The sequence below is a fragment of the Hypanus sabinus genome, chromosome 15, assembly GCF_030144855.1.
Source record: "Hypanus sabinus isolate sHypSab1 chromosome 15, sHypSab1.hap1, whole genome shotgun sequence".
Classification (NCBI taxonomy): Eukaryota; Metazoa; Chordata; class Chondrichthyes; order Myliobatiformes; family Dasyatidae; genus Hypanus; species Hypanus sabinus.
The window spans coordinates 50,807,206-50,821,484 of record NC_082720.1 but is presented as its reverse complement, the minus strand read 5'-3'; the positions used below and the strand labels follow the sequence as shown (position 1 = coordinate 50,821,484).

The 14,279-nt window shown below is 41.2% G+C and overlaps 1 protein-coding gene across 4 annotated transcripts in view; it reads right to left on the bottom strand.

Moving 5' to 3' along the window:
• The window catches only part of LOC132405512 (short transient receptor potential channel 7), a 115,970-nt gene that overhangs the window by 11,185 nt on the left and 90,506 nt on the right, over positions 1-14,279 (bottom strand). For all 4 annotated transcript variants that reach the window (XM_059990387.1, XM_059990385.1, XM_059990386.1 and 1 more), the window contains exons 5-6: positions 8,853-9,086; positions 3,147-3,411 (exon numbers count right to left, since the gene is read on the bottom strand). In XM_059990387.1, the coding sequence (XP_059846370.1) occupies positions 3,147-3,411; positions 8,853-9,086 (499 nt within the window). The remainder of the gene's footprint in view (positions 1-3,146; positions 3,412-8,852; positions 9,087-14,279) is intronic.

The window sequence follows — 14,279 nt, the reverse complement described above, 5'->3', positions numbered from 1 at the left end:
TTCTGGACACCAACCAGTTCACCACCACTACTCTCATCCGCCTCGCGGAACTTGTCCTCACTCAAAATAGTTTCTCCTTTGGCTCCTCCCACTTCTTCAAACAAAAGATGTGGCCGTAAGCACTCACAAGAGTCCCAGCTATGCCTGCCTGTTTGCTATGTGAAACGGTCTATGTTCCAAGCCAACACTGGTGACCATCCCACACTTTTCCTGTACTATATTGATGATTTTATTGGTGCTACTACCTGCATCCATACTGAACTTGTTGACTTCATCCACTTTGCTTCCAGCTTCCACTCTGCCCTCAAATTTACCTGGTCCATTTCCAACAACTCCCTCCCCTTTTTTGGTCTTTCTGTCTCTGTCAACAGCTTATCAACTGGTGTCTATTACAAGCCCATGGGCTCACAGCTACCTAGACTACCTCCTCCCATCATTACTTGTAAGAACACCATACCCTTTTCTCAATTCCTCCATCTCCACCACATCTGCTCTCAGGATGAGGCTATTCATTCCAGAATAAAGGAGATATCCTCCTTCAAAGAAAGGGGTTTCCCTTTCATCATCAACACTGCCTTCAACCACATCTCTTGCATTTCACAAATGTCTACTCTCACCCCATCCTCCCACCTCCCTACCAGGGATAGGGTTCCTCTTGTCTTCACCTGACACCCCACCAGCCTCCACATCCAAAACATAATTCTCTGCAACTTCTGCCATCTCCAGTGGGAGCCCACCTCCAAGCACATCTTTCCCTCCCCCCCCCCTTTTTGCTTTCCTCAGGTATCGCTCCTTATGCAACTCCCCTGTCTATTTGTCCCTCCCCACTGATCTCCCTCCTGGCACTTAATCCTTGCAAGCTGAACAAGTGCTACATCTGCCCCTACATCTTGTCCCTCACCACCATTCAGGGCCCCAGAGTACTTCCAGCTGAGGCGACACTTCATCTGTGAGTCTTTTGGGGTCATATACTGTGTCCAGTGCTCCTGGTGTGGCATCCTGTATATTGGTGAGATCTGACGGAGACTGGGAGACTTCTTCACTGAGCACCTATGCTCTGTCTGCTGTAAAAAGCCAGTGGCCATCTATTTTAATTCTACTTCCCATTCCGATAATTCTATCCTTGGCCTCCTCTGTTGTGATGAGGCCACATCCTGGATCCTGGACTTCCTTCAGATAGCCAGCAGGTGGTAACAGTGGGCTCCCTCACCTCTGCCTCTCTGACCCTCAACACAGGTGCCCTTCAGAGCTGTGTCCTAAGCCCCCTTCTTTACTCTCTGACTGTGTTGCCACCCACAGCTCCAATCTGCTAATTAAATTTGCTAACGATACTACATTGATTGGCTTAATCTCAAATAATAATGAGGCAGCCTACAGAGAAGAAGTCATCTCTCTGACACAGTGGGGTCAAGAAAACAACCTCTCCCTCAATGTTGCAAAAGCAAAGGAGCTGGTTGTGGACTATAGGAGGAATGGAGACAAGCTAACCTCCTTTTGACATCAATGGATCTGGGTTTGAGAGGGTGAACAGTTTTAACTTCCTCGGCTTCTACATCAGCGAGGATCTCATGTGGTCTGTGCACACCAGATGTGTGGTGAGAAAGGCACAACAGCGCCTCTTTCACCTCAGATGGTTGAAGAAGTTTGGTACAGGCCCCCTACAGGGGCCCATTTGAGAGCATCCAGACTGGCTGCAACTTCCCTCAATTGCAGGACTCTGCAGAGAGTGGTGAACAGCCCAGCACATCTGTAGATGTGAACTTCCCACTATTCAGGACATTTACAAAGACAGGTGTGTAAAAAAGACCCTAAGGATCGTTGGAGACCCAAGTCACCCCCACCACAAACTGTTCCAGCTGCCACCATCTGGGAAATGGTACCTCAGCATAAAAGCCAGGCCTGACAGGCTCTGGACAGCCTCTTCCACCAGGCCATCAGACTGATCAATTCATGCTGATACAATTGTATTTCTATGTTATATTGGCTGTCCTGGTGTACATACTATTTATTATAAATTGCACATAATGTAAAGATTTTACTCATATGAAGGATGTAAGAAATAAAGTCAATTCAATTAGGTTGGAGGGACACCACCTTATATTCTGTCTGGGTAGCCTCCAACCTGATGGAATGAACACAGTTTCCCAAACTTCTGGTAATGCATCCCCCCCACCCCCTTCAACATTTCCCATCTCCTTTTCCCTCTTTCATCTTATCTCCATGCCTGCCCATCATCCCCCCCCCCCCCCCCCCCGGTGCTCCCAAACCCATTTTCTTTCTTCCATGGACTTCTGCCCTCTTCTATTAGATTCCCCTTCTCCAGCCCTGTATCTCTTACACCAAATTCCCAGCTCTTTACTTCATCCCTCCCCCTTCAGATTTCACCTATCTCCTTGTGTTTCTCTCTCCCCTCTCCCACCTTTTAAATATACTCTTCAGCTTGTTTTCTTCAGTCCTGCCGAAGGGTCTTGGCCTGAAACATTGACTGTACTTTTTTCCATGGATGCTGCCCGGCCTGCTGAGTTCCTCCTGCATTTTGTGTGTGTTTCTTGCATACCTAAATCACAATGGCTCTTCAGCTGCTGTAAGTGTGCAATGAAATAAAGGAGTCAATTGATAGAAAAGGAATTGTATTTAATTTTGCATGGTTTTGTCAGAAGTTTAGCTTTGAGAGAAGGAAAATTTAGGAATTACTTTCACAGTGAGCTACTTTGAGGAATTTCTTGATGGACAGAATGGCATTTTCTATTCCTCATAGATTCTCATATTTTTTCTCTCAAACAGGAAATGATTAATATGCTCAAACACTTTGTGGACATTTTTGTCTTCAAGGTGGTGCTGGTATTTTATGAATAGGGACGCAATCTTACTGAAATTACAAAAAATGGAGCTATCTGTATAGAGAAACTGGCTGTGGATAAGTGCTGTTCACTCAAAAGATCATACAATCTATGAATGGCAATTAATAATAAGCAATAATGCCCAGCTTTTTAAACTCATTTGCACTTTAGAAATATTTGCCACAGTGAAAATGAAATGAATTGAAATCAGTCATAAATATTTAATGCATTACATGAAATCTGTTCCTATTGTGGAAATTAGATTTTAATTTCAGTATTATGAAGCAAAAATGTGCATTTACTTACGTTGTAAAAGCTGGATTATATTTTGCTCCCAAATAGTATGAATAAAGATTAAACATTCCAATCATGAAGGCAACAAACACCATAATGAATATAACCATGAATTTGAAAATGTCTTTTACAGTCCTTCCCAAGGAGATCTGCAGAGGGCCAAAGCTTTCATTTGCTGGTAGAATGTAAGCAATTCGAGAGAAGCTTAACACAACAGCAATTGCATAAAGTCCTTCTGATATGATTTGTGGATCAGATGGAAGCCATTTATTCCTAGCTGGGAAAAATGAAGAAGAAAACACATTTCTGATGAGAAGTACTTGCCCGTGCTGATATAGAAATAAATATACAACTTAGTAAAGAGGTGCTTCTTTGTATATAGTTTAGAAATTTCAGAATGAATGTGCGAAAGATTAAAACTCTGATAGCATCACAGTGTGGCTTTTACTTATTTTTCACTTTAATAAATTTAATAAATCTGTCATGTTCCAATTACAAAGAACCCTGGGGAAAATGTATCTAGAAGATTGTGTTTATGATTGGTCTTCACTACCTAAGGAGGGGTATACTTACAATAGAGTGAATTCAAGGAAGGTTCATCAATTAATTCCTGGGGTGGAGAGTTTGTTATACAAGGAGAAGTTAACTGGACTGTGCTTAGAATCACCAGAGTAAGAAGAATGAGTGACAACTTATTGAAATGTATGAAGTTTTCAAGGTGCTCGACAGACCAGAGTTCCATCACTGAAATGTCTAGAATCAAGGTTTCAGTCTAAAAATGGTAGGCTATTCAAGGCAGGGTACAGAAGAAAATGGAAGAATGACCTGCTGAAGAGGTCCATGGAGCCACAGACACCAGCATAGCTAAGACTGATCAAACGTATTTTAGATTTTAAGGGACATACAATCATTAACCTCTATTAGATACAGGAGGTATCTCAATGGGTTCTGTGTTCATAGATGCTCTTCTGCACATCACTGTTGTAATGCATAGTTATTTCAGTTACTGTCACCCTTCTGTCAGCTTGAACCAGTCTGGACGTTCTCCTTTGACCTCTCTCATTAACAAAGCTTTTCTGCCCACAGATGTTTTTGCACTACTCTCTGTAAACGCTAGAGCAGGAACTCCCAAATGAGAGCAGCAGTTTCTGAGATACTCAAACTCACCACCCCCCCATCTGGCACCAACAATCAACCCATAGTGGAAGTCACTTAGATCACATTGCTTCCCTTTTCCGAAGTTTGGGGTGAACAACAACGACGAAACATCTTGACCATGTCTGCATGCTTTTATGCAGTGAGTTGCTGCCACGTGATTGGCTGATCAGATATTTGCATTAATGAGCAAGTCTACCTAGTAAAGTAGAAACTGGGTTAGGACAGGAAATTGGCATTGAGGTAGAAGATCAACAGTGACCATTTTGAATATTGGAGCATTCGCAATAGGCAAATAGCCTATTCCTACTTCTAGTTTCCATATCAATGTATACCAATGAACTGGAATGTGAATTCCAGTTGACATTTAAACTTAGAGTTCTAATTAGTGCTAAATAGTGGTCAAACTAAATACAAGTAGAAATTTACTTCTTTTACGGTTATCAGTGAATAAAAGTGTTTTTAACCACACTATGGTCTTTATCATTGCCACTTTCTAAAATTAAAATTAATTAATTATCTAGCTTCCAAAGTAAGATTTAGTTCAAGCTTCTTGTCTATGAATACAGTAACAGAACACCAATGTTACCATTTCCACATGTGTACCACACACACTATCACTGTGTTGTTATACCTTAGAATTCAAATACTTTAAAAATTTGTAATATTTTGCCAAGTGCCATTTTGTGAAGCCATCATAGCAGGATTGCCTTGAGAGGAAATGAAACAAGCAGCCTGTTCTGCAGCTACAGGAGACAACAAGTGCCTGTTGCTTGACAACATAAAAGCAGGAAGCGAGCCAGGCTGATGTGTCTCTTGGGGATCTGTGTGCTCTTCTTTCAAAACTTATAGTGATGCTTCTTCTTGTCTCTGTGGTGTCATTTAACAGACAAAACAGTGCAGTAAAGCAGGCATAACTCTCTCTCTCTCACTAACGAATTCCGATCAAAATTTCAGTCATTATTTGGGCAAAGGTAGTTTGTGCACCGATCTAAAGCTACACTCAGACACTATATCTAAGAAGATCCCCTGGCAATAAATTAGAATGCAATCATATTCTGCAGTGAGATATCTCATATTGAATAATAAAGATATTAGCAGACATAACAAGGGTCACTAGGCTTTTTCCCCAAGAAGCATTATTATGGAGCCCGGTCCTGATGCTGATCCTACTGTCTGCCCAAAAATCAAATTAACTTGCTTTTAGCATGTAGCATAATGTAAAATAATTGCAGATGAGAAAGAACGTTCAGATGAAAAAGAATCTTGTGCTTTCCCAGCGTATATGATGAATAAACCCTTCTTGATACAAATACTGATTTTAACTAGTGTTTCACTTCCGAACTCTGCATCTTCATCAGGGATGATGCCTGGGCAGGTCTAGTCTGGTGGTATTAATACCCCCATTGTCCATCCCTCCTGATTTGTTAGTCCTCATCCAATCAGGTTTCCACTGTCCCACCTTGTTTACAACTTAATTCCAGCTCTTATTAGAGTGAGCCCTTCGTCTTTCTTAAAATTCTTTTCCTCCAGTTTTATTTCAATGGCTTCCTTGACCAGGTGGTCCCAAAGTCAGATATTTAGCTCAGCTTAGTTCATCTATTTAGAAATAGCTCAATTGTTCTTCAGAGCTTCCAACTATTTCCTAGTATGTATTCAAAATATTTACCTTTCCCATTTATTGGGAATTTAATTTCCACCTCTAGATCAAAGGTACAGGAGGAACTTCCCCTTAACTAGTTTGTCCTCTGTCACTTGATTGCAAGTACAGATGTACAATTTCCACTCCATTTACCATTGCAAACCATTCTGTAAATTCATCTGCTGATGACTCCCTTCTGACCTGAAGAGCCAGTGTGGATATGGATACATTACTGTGCCATGTGGCTTCTGCATATAGCAGTGAACTAATTTGAGCATAGAACATTAGAACATAGGATGTTGTGCCAAGCCTTTAAACTAGTCTTAAGATCAATCTAACCCTTCCTTCTTCCATTTTTCTTCCATCCATGTGGCTATCTAAGAGTCTCCTAAATGTCCCTAATGATTCCGTCTCTACCCCCAACCCTGGCAGCTTGTTACATGCACCTCTCACTTACCTTGTGGGGGGAAAAAAAACTACCTCCGACATCCCTCTATACTTTCCTCCAGACACCTTACAAGTTCTGCTCCCGTGTATTAACCATTTCTGTTCTAGGAAAAAAAGTGGCTGCCAGTCTACTCTATCTATGCCTCTTATCATCTACCTCTATTAAGTCACCTCTCATCCTCTTTTGCTCCAAAGAGCAAAACTCTAGCTTGCTCAAGCTACCCTCATAGGTCATGCTCTCCAATCCAGGCATCATCCTGGTAAGTCTCCTCTGAATCCTCTAAAACTTACAAATCCTTTCTGTAATGAGGCAACGAGAAATGAACAAAGTACTTCAAGTAAAATGGATTTCGCAATTCCTTGAATCTTTACCATAACTCAGACCCTGACATTTTTCCCATTTTCCTCCAATGCTTGAATATCACTTTGTTCCTTGATAGGAAGAAATAGATATGGTACTTAAGGATATTTTGCTATATCATTCCCAAATATTGTCAATAGTTTTAGCTATATGGCAATCAACACTGGTGTGCCTCAGGGGTGTGTGCTTAGCCCACTGCTCGCTCTATACCCATGACTGTGTGGCTAGGCATGGCTCAAATGCCATCTATAAATTTGCTGATGATACAACTATTGTTGGTAGAATCTCAGGTGGTGATGAGAGGGCGTACAGGAGTGAGATATGCCAACTAGTGGAGTGGTGTCACAGCAACAACCTGGCACTCAATGCCAGTAAGACGCAGGAGCTGATTGTGGACTTTAGGAAGGATAGGATGAAGGAACACATACCAATCCTCATAGAGGGATCAGAAGTGGAAATAGTGAGCAGTTTCAAGTTCTTGGGTGTCAAGATCTCTGAGGACCTAACCTGGTCCCAACATTTCGATGCAGCTATAAAGAAGGCAAGTCAGTGACTATACTTCATTAGGAGTTTGAAGAAATTCAGTATGCCAACAAAAACACTCAAGAACTTATATAGATGTACTATGGAGAACATTCTGACAGGCTGCATCACTCTCTGGTATGGGGGTCTATTGCACAGGACTGAAAGAAGTTACAGAGGGTCGTAAATTTAGTCAGCTCCATCTTGGATACTAGGTTATAAAGTACCCAGGACATCTTCAAGGAGCGGTATCTCAGAAAGGCAGCATCCATTACTAAGGACCTCCAGCACCCTGGGCATGCCCTTTTCTCACTGTTACCATCAGGGAGGAGGTACAGAAGCCTGAAGACACACACTCAGCCATTCAGGAATAGCTTCTTCCCCTTTGCTGTCCGATTCCTAAATGGACGTTGAATCCATGAACACTCTCACTTTTAAAATATATATTATTTGTTTTTGCATGATTTTAATTTATTCAATATACATATACTGTAATTGATCTATTTGTTTATTTAATTAATTTATTTTTCCTCTAGATTATGTATTGCATTAAACTGTTGCTGCTAAGTTAATAAATTTCACAACACATGCTAGTGATAATAAATCTGATTCTGATTCAATATTATATTTTCTTAATTGATTGCTGGCTTGCATTGGTTGGAAAAATATCAGGCTTACTAAGACACCTGATATCGTTTTGTTTGTTTGTCCATGTTTGTTTCAATGTTATTCAAGGACAAAGCCTGTTATATTCATGCTGCTATTAAGAGATGATTGATAGTAGAGAAGGCAGCTTGCATCTAATACAGTAAAACAAATAGCAAATTAATTATTTGATTTGATTAGGGTGGACGATTATGGCATAAGGTACTCGCTGGAGTTTAGAACAAGGAGGAAACCTCACTGAAGTATATTGAATATTGAAAGGCCTAGATTTAGTGGACATGGAGAGGATGTTTACAATTTTGGGAGAATCTAGGACTAGATGGTGCAGCCTTGGAATAGAAGAATATCCATTTAGAACAGAGATGAGGAGGAATGTCTTCAGCCAGAAGGTGGCGAATCTGCAGAATGCAGCTGTGGAGCAAAGTCATGTTTGAAGCAGAGGTTACTAGGTTTTGACTAGTAAGAGCATCAAAGATTACAGGGAGAAGGGAAGAGAATGGGGTTGAGAGGCAAAATAAATCAGCCATGACTGAGTGGCAGAATAGATTCAATGGGCCAAATGACGTAACTCTGTTCAAATGTCTTACGACCTTATGGAATGAAGAGTGCTATGCCTTCTATCAAGTTTACCTCCTTGTGCTTTAGTTTAATATTGTATTGCAAAGTTGGATTCTACCACAGGGTGGCGGTGTCTAACCATTATTGTAGGGGAACATTTGGCTACAACTGTGCCAGCAAGCTGTTCAATACTAAATTAATTCAACTCTAGAGTCAGAGTTATAAAGAATGGAAACAATAACCATAAAAATATTACTTTTTGTAATTTTCAATTTCCTGTGCAATCAAAATGTTTGAAGTGGAGCATTTTATTACACTCCCTGCCACTGTAGTACTGCAAATAAAGTCAGTTAGAAGCTGAACTTACCATAAGTAAAGTATGCAATTTCTGGAGGCAGTGCTGCCTTGGAGAGATCACTGGCATTTACGCGCATATCCACATAGTGTTGTGCTTCAGAGGCCTTTAGAAATGCAATAAATCTTGCCGTGAATGAGGCAACAAAGATAGACAACATCCCAAAATCTAGAATGTTCCACAGATGCATGACATACTCTTTGGGTCCTTCTGCCCAAATTTCTTTGCATTCTGTCCATATCATACCTGAGTACAAGAAATATATCCTTATTAAGAGAAGTCTGAAGAAAACCCTTCCTTCTAAAGCAACCTCCAATATTTATATACATCAGTGCAGTCACAGTTAGTCTGTACACGTTTAAGCTTGGAGCAGTTTGTTTGATCAGCGGGGTAGAGAGACAGACCTGTATGCAGTTTACATGTAGAAAATGTTTCCAGTTACTCTTTGCCTCATACTAGACTGGAAGAGAGCTAGGCTGATCTTCTTGGTGACTGGTCCTCAACTGGTGGTCCACCACACATAAAGAAAGAGGTTGACAGCTGCTTCAGGTTAAACGTACTCTGGGAAGCAGATGGACTCTTTAGCAGCCACTGGAATGTACTCACCCCCCCCCCACCCCCACCCCGCTGTTGCTTTCTCTGAACCTCCATCTGGAAGTTAGCATTGGTCTGCTTCAGACCTGTCCTTGGTTACCTTCCATGTGTGAGCTGCTGATGGACTGCAATGGTGCTGTCAGCTCGTGTAATGAGGTCTGAGGCTTGAGACTTCAGACTTCATTTCGGCTGCCCTTAGGTCAGCTGGCTGGGCATAACCTGTCCAATTTCTATTCTGAATCTTCTGATGCAGTTATTCATATTAGATGGAACTTCTTCTGTCCTTGAGTCTGACAGAAACTATATTTGATCATTATGAACTAATTCAATAATTAATGCATGTCACATATGTGTGTACCTCATAAGAAATACAATAATGTATTGTTTAATATACCTGTATTATAGCACTTTAACATTGAAAATGACGTTACTTTACAGAATTCAATAGAGCGAACCTCAAATAGTCTCTGACTCTCAATACAGGAGCCTCTCAGGGGCTCTTTGACTCCCTGTAAACTCACGAATGTATCGCCACCCCAGCTTCAATCTGCTAATTATATTTGGCGACGACACTACATTGATTGGCCTCGTCTCAAACAATAACAAGGTGGCCTACAGGGAAGAAGTCATCTCTCTGACACAGTGAAGTCAAGAAAACAACCTCTCCCTCAATGTCGCAAAAACAAAGGAGCTGGTTGTGGATTACAGGATGAGTGGAGATGGGATAACCCCTATTGACATCAATGGATCTGGGGTTGAGAGGGTAAACAGCTTCAAGTTCCTCGGCATCCACATCACCGAGGACCTCACGTGGTCTGTACACACCAGCTGTGTGGTGAAAAAGGCACAACAGCACCTCTTTCACCTGCGATGGTTGAAGAAGTTTGGTATGGGCCCCCAAATCCTAAGAATTTTCGACAGGGATACAACTGAGAGCATCCTGACTGGCTGCATCACTGCCTGGTATGTGAACTGTACCTCCCTAAATTGCAGGATTCTGCAGAGTGTTGCGGACAGCCCAGCACATCTGTAGGTGTGAACTTCCCACTATTCAGGACATTTACAAAGGCAGGTGTGTAAAAAGGGCCCATAGGATCACTGGGGACCCAAGTCATCCCAACCACAATCTATTCCAGCTGCTACCATCTGGGAAGTGGTACCGCAGCATAAAAGCCAGGACCAACAGGCTCCGGGACAGCTTCTTTCACCAGGCCATCAGACTGAATTGAGTGTACTTTATATTATGTTGACTGTTCTATTTATTATAAATGACAATGATTGCACATTCAGATGGAGATGTAATGTAAAGATTTTTACTCCTCATGTATGTGAAGGATGTAGGAAATAAAGTCAATTCAATACAATTACTCAACCCATCTTTTATGTGTTTGGCTAGCTTGAAGGATATTTTTCAAATTTCTCACGTTTCCAATTCTCGCATATATATATATTTCCGCAGAGACAGTGCTGAAAGTCAGTACTGAACTTATGCCCCTGGAATTGGCTTTTGAAAAGACCCATACTCAGCACTTCAAAAGCAGCTTCTTTCCCTCTTCAATCAGATTTCTGAAGAGTCTATGAATCCTTGAACACTACCTCATTCATTTTTTGCACTATTTATTAATTGTAACTTAAAGTAATTTTATGTCTTTATTTTATATAACTTCATGCTGCAAAACAACAAATTTTACAACATATGAAGAGATAATAAACCTGAATCAGATTCTAAATTTAAGGTACTGGGAGTGATGACTTTGGCAGTGAGTAGATTAAAAGTGGGTTTTTTAATATGACTAGTTAAATGAACTACCATTTCATTCTCCAGTTGGACAGGTCACCATTTTTTTTTACAGTCACACAAGTAAATCCCTCACAAGTACAGAGACAAATATCTGATTGAATTCCATATTTAAGTTTGCTGTTGTTGGCCAAATCAAAGGTGATGACGAAGCAGTTAAAAGGAGGGAGATTGAAAATCTGGCTGAGTGATGCTACAACAACCTCTCACTCAAGGTCAGCAAGACAAGACTAAGGAGCAGGAAACCAGAGGTCCTCATCAGGGATCAGAGGTTCAGCAACTGTAAGTTCCTTGGTGTTACCATTTCAGAAGATCTGTCCTGGGTCCAGCACGTAAGTGCTATTACAAAGAAAGCTTGGCACGTCATTTAAAATTTTGACAAACGTGCGGTGGAAAGTATATTGACTGGTTGTGTCATGGACCGGTAGGGGAACACCAATGCCTTTAAATAGGAAATCTTGCAAAAAACAGTGGATATAGCCAAGACATTGAGCACACGTAGATGGAGTGCTGTCTCAGGAAAGCAGTTTACATTAGCAAGGACCACCGCCTTCCAGGCCATGATCTCTTCTAGCTGCTGCCATCAGGAAGAAGGTACAGGCGCCTCAGGACCAAAACCACCAGGTTGAGGAACAGTTATTACCCCACAACCATCAGGCTCTTGAACCAGAGGGGATAACTTCACTCTCTCCATCACTGAACTGCTCCCACAACCTATGGGCTTGCTTTCTTGATATTTATTGCTTGCTTGTCTGTTTGATTGTTTGTTTGTTTATTTATTATTATGTTGTTTTTAATTCCTCATTTTATATGTGCACAGTTTGTTGTCTTTTGCACGTTTGTTGTGTCCATTGTATTGGACGTGGTCTTTCACTGATTCTGTTGTGTTTCTTGTATTTACTGTGACTACCTGAAGGAAAGTGAATCTCAGGGTTCTTGATAATAAATTTATTTTGAAATTTGATTAGATTTTTACTGGGACCTGACTGAAGCATGTCCAAATGAAGCAGGTTGATTATTCTCAGCTGGAGGAAGTGATCTGTCAGAGTAAAAAAAGTAAAAGGACACTCTGGGCTCTGGGAATTAAGTTGTGAACTCCCCAAGCTTGTCCAACATTCTCTAATTTCACTTTGGAATCCGCAAACCTAACAGCGGATGGGAAGAGAAATCATCTGTATACTCCAAAACCTTCCACACTATTCATACTCACTAACATTGCAAGTCTCACCTCTCAGACCTGATACCTTGCATAATTTTGTTATTTAGAAGCCACCCTGTGACCAGGCAGCTTGGTTTGTAAAACAGTGCCCAGGGTGAATGAAACACCTTATCAGGAAACTGTGACACTCATGCCACGCAGAACAAGTTGAGTGTTCAGGAATGGAAAATTGTTCCTTTCAGAAAGGCTTCTGGCTGGCAATGGGGATTATGGAAGGTTCCAGGGGAGCACTTATGATGGTGGCAATGCGAGTGGGTCTTAGTGCTTCCTCATGGGACTTTGCTCAAGCAAGGAAAGAAACTGTAGACATTTCCAGTTGAAACTCTGCATCAGGACTGAGAGTGGAAAGGGAGTTCAGAGGAGAGATGTCGCTTGATGCAGGTTTTAAAATGTGAAGCATCAACATTTTCTTTCTCCCAAAGAGGCTGCTTGACACAGATTCTTCAGCAGATAATCGGTTGCTCCAGATTCTGAAATCTGACGTCTCTTGTGTTTCCTTGGTCTGTGAAGGTGGTTTGTTTGGTCATTTCCCTTTCACAATGTTGATTAAAACCCGGGGATTTTCCTAATGGAACCAGCTGCAGCATCCAGATGACTCTGGTATCTAGAGATAATGATAATTTGAAGCTTAACTTGTGGGTGCAACTTAGTGGCAGCCCCCATTGTGAAGAAAGGTTGCCTACAAAATTGTTCTTCAGCATTAGAGTGGAGGCGCTTATTGAAGACCTTAGGAGGAGATGATTTGTTGCAGGGTGCTCTATTTCTTCCTGTAAGATAGCACCACCATTAGGTTGCTGCAACTCACTTTGCCAATATCATTTGCATATTAAAGCTAGATATTCCAGTGGATGCCACGAAGTAGAAATAACTTGCATTAATTAATCACAGTATACAAAATGTCTCACCACTATTCTATGAAATTTGGTTCTTTTGACCTTGTACCTTTTGCAAATGAAAATGCATTTTTAATCCAGGGTTTTCCACTTGGTTTGGTGGACCCTGTAGGAACGTTCCTGACAGTTGCGTACAGATAGGTGCGCCCATGTCTGCAAACGTGAATAGACTTGGTGCGGAAGTCAATTATTCTGACATGTCTTTGTAAAATGCCAACAACCTAATTGTTTGTCAGCCATTAATGAATCCCCATGAGATCCCCACTCCTGATGAAGGGTTTCGGCCCGAAATGTCGTCACTACCTCCTCCCGTAGATGCTGTCTGGCCTGCTGAGTTCTGCCAGCATTTTGTGTTTTTATTTATTTCCAGCATCTGCAGATTCATTCGTGTTCCCCATGAAAACAAGCCTGTCGTGATGACTTAGTGGAGAGCTGCTGTGTCTCTCAACATATATATATGTAGTAACCATTTACCAGAATCACAAATCTGAAAGCATAGATTTATAGAAATAAATGTCTTTTGTACAGCTTGTTCAGCCTAATGTGTTAAGTATCCCTCAACGATCCTTTTTTGTTCCTTAAGGGAGAATTCCCACTTGGAAACTTGTTGATGTTCATTAAAAACCTCTTTGTCATGAGAATATAGAGAACAAATGAAGAGTGACAGAAATGAGAGAAAGGAAAAATGTGGCATGATTCCTTGAATATAACATATCAAACACCTGCAGAAGGCTGACAGTAACTCAATGGGGACACTTAAGGATACAGAACAGTGCAGGCCCTTTGGCCCACAATGCTGTGCCAATATTTTACATAAACATACTCTAACAGGGATCTCAGCTGTCCAAGAGTATCTGACCACTTAAATTAACGTAATGAGTTGCTTTCATAATCTGAATACATATTATTTAGTAGAGAAGAAAACCATACCTGTT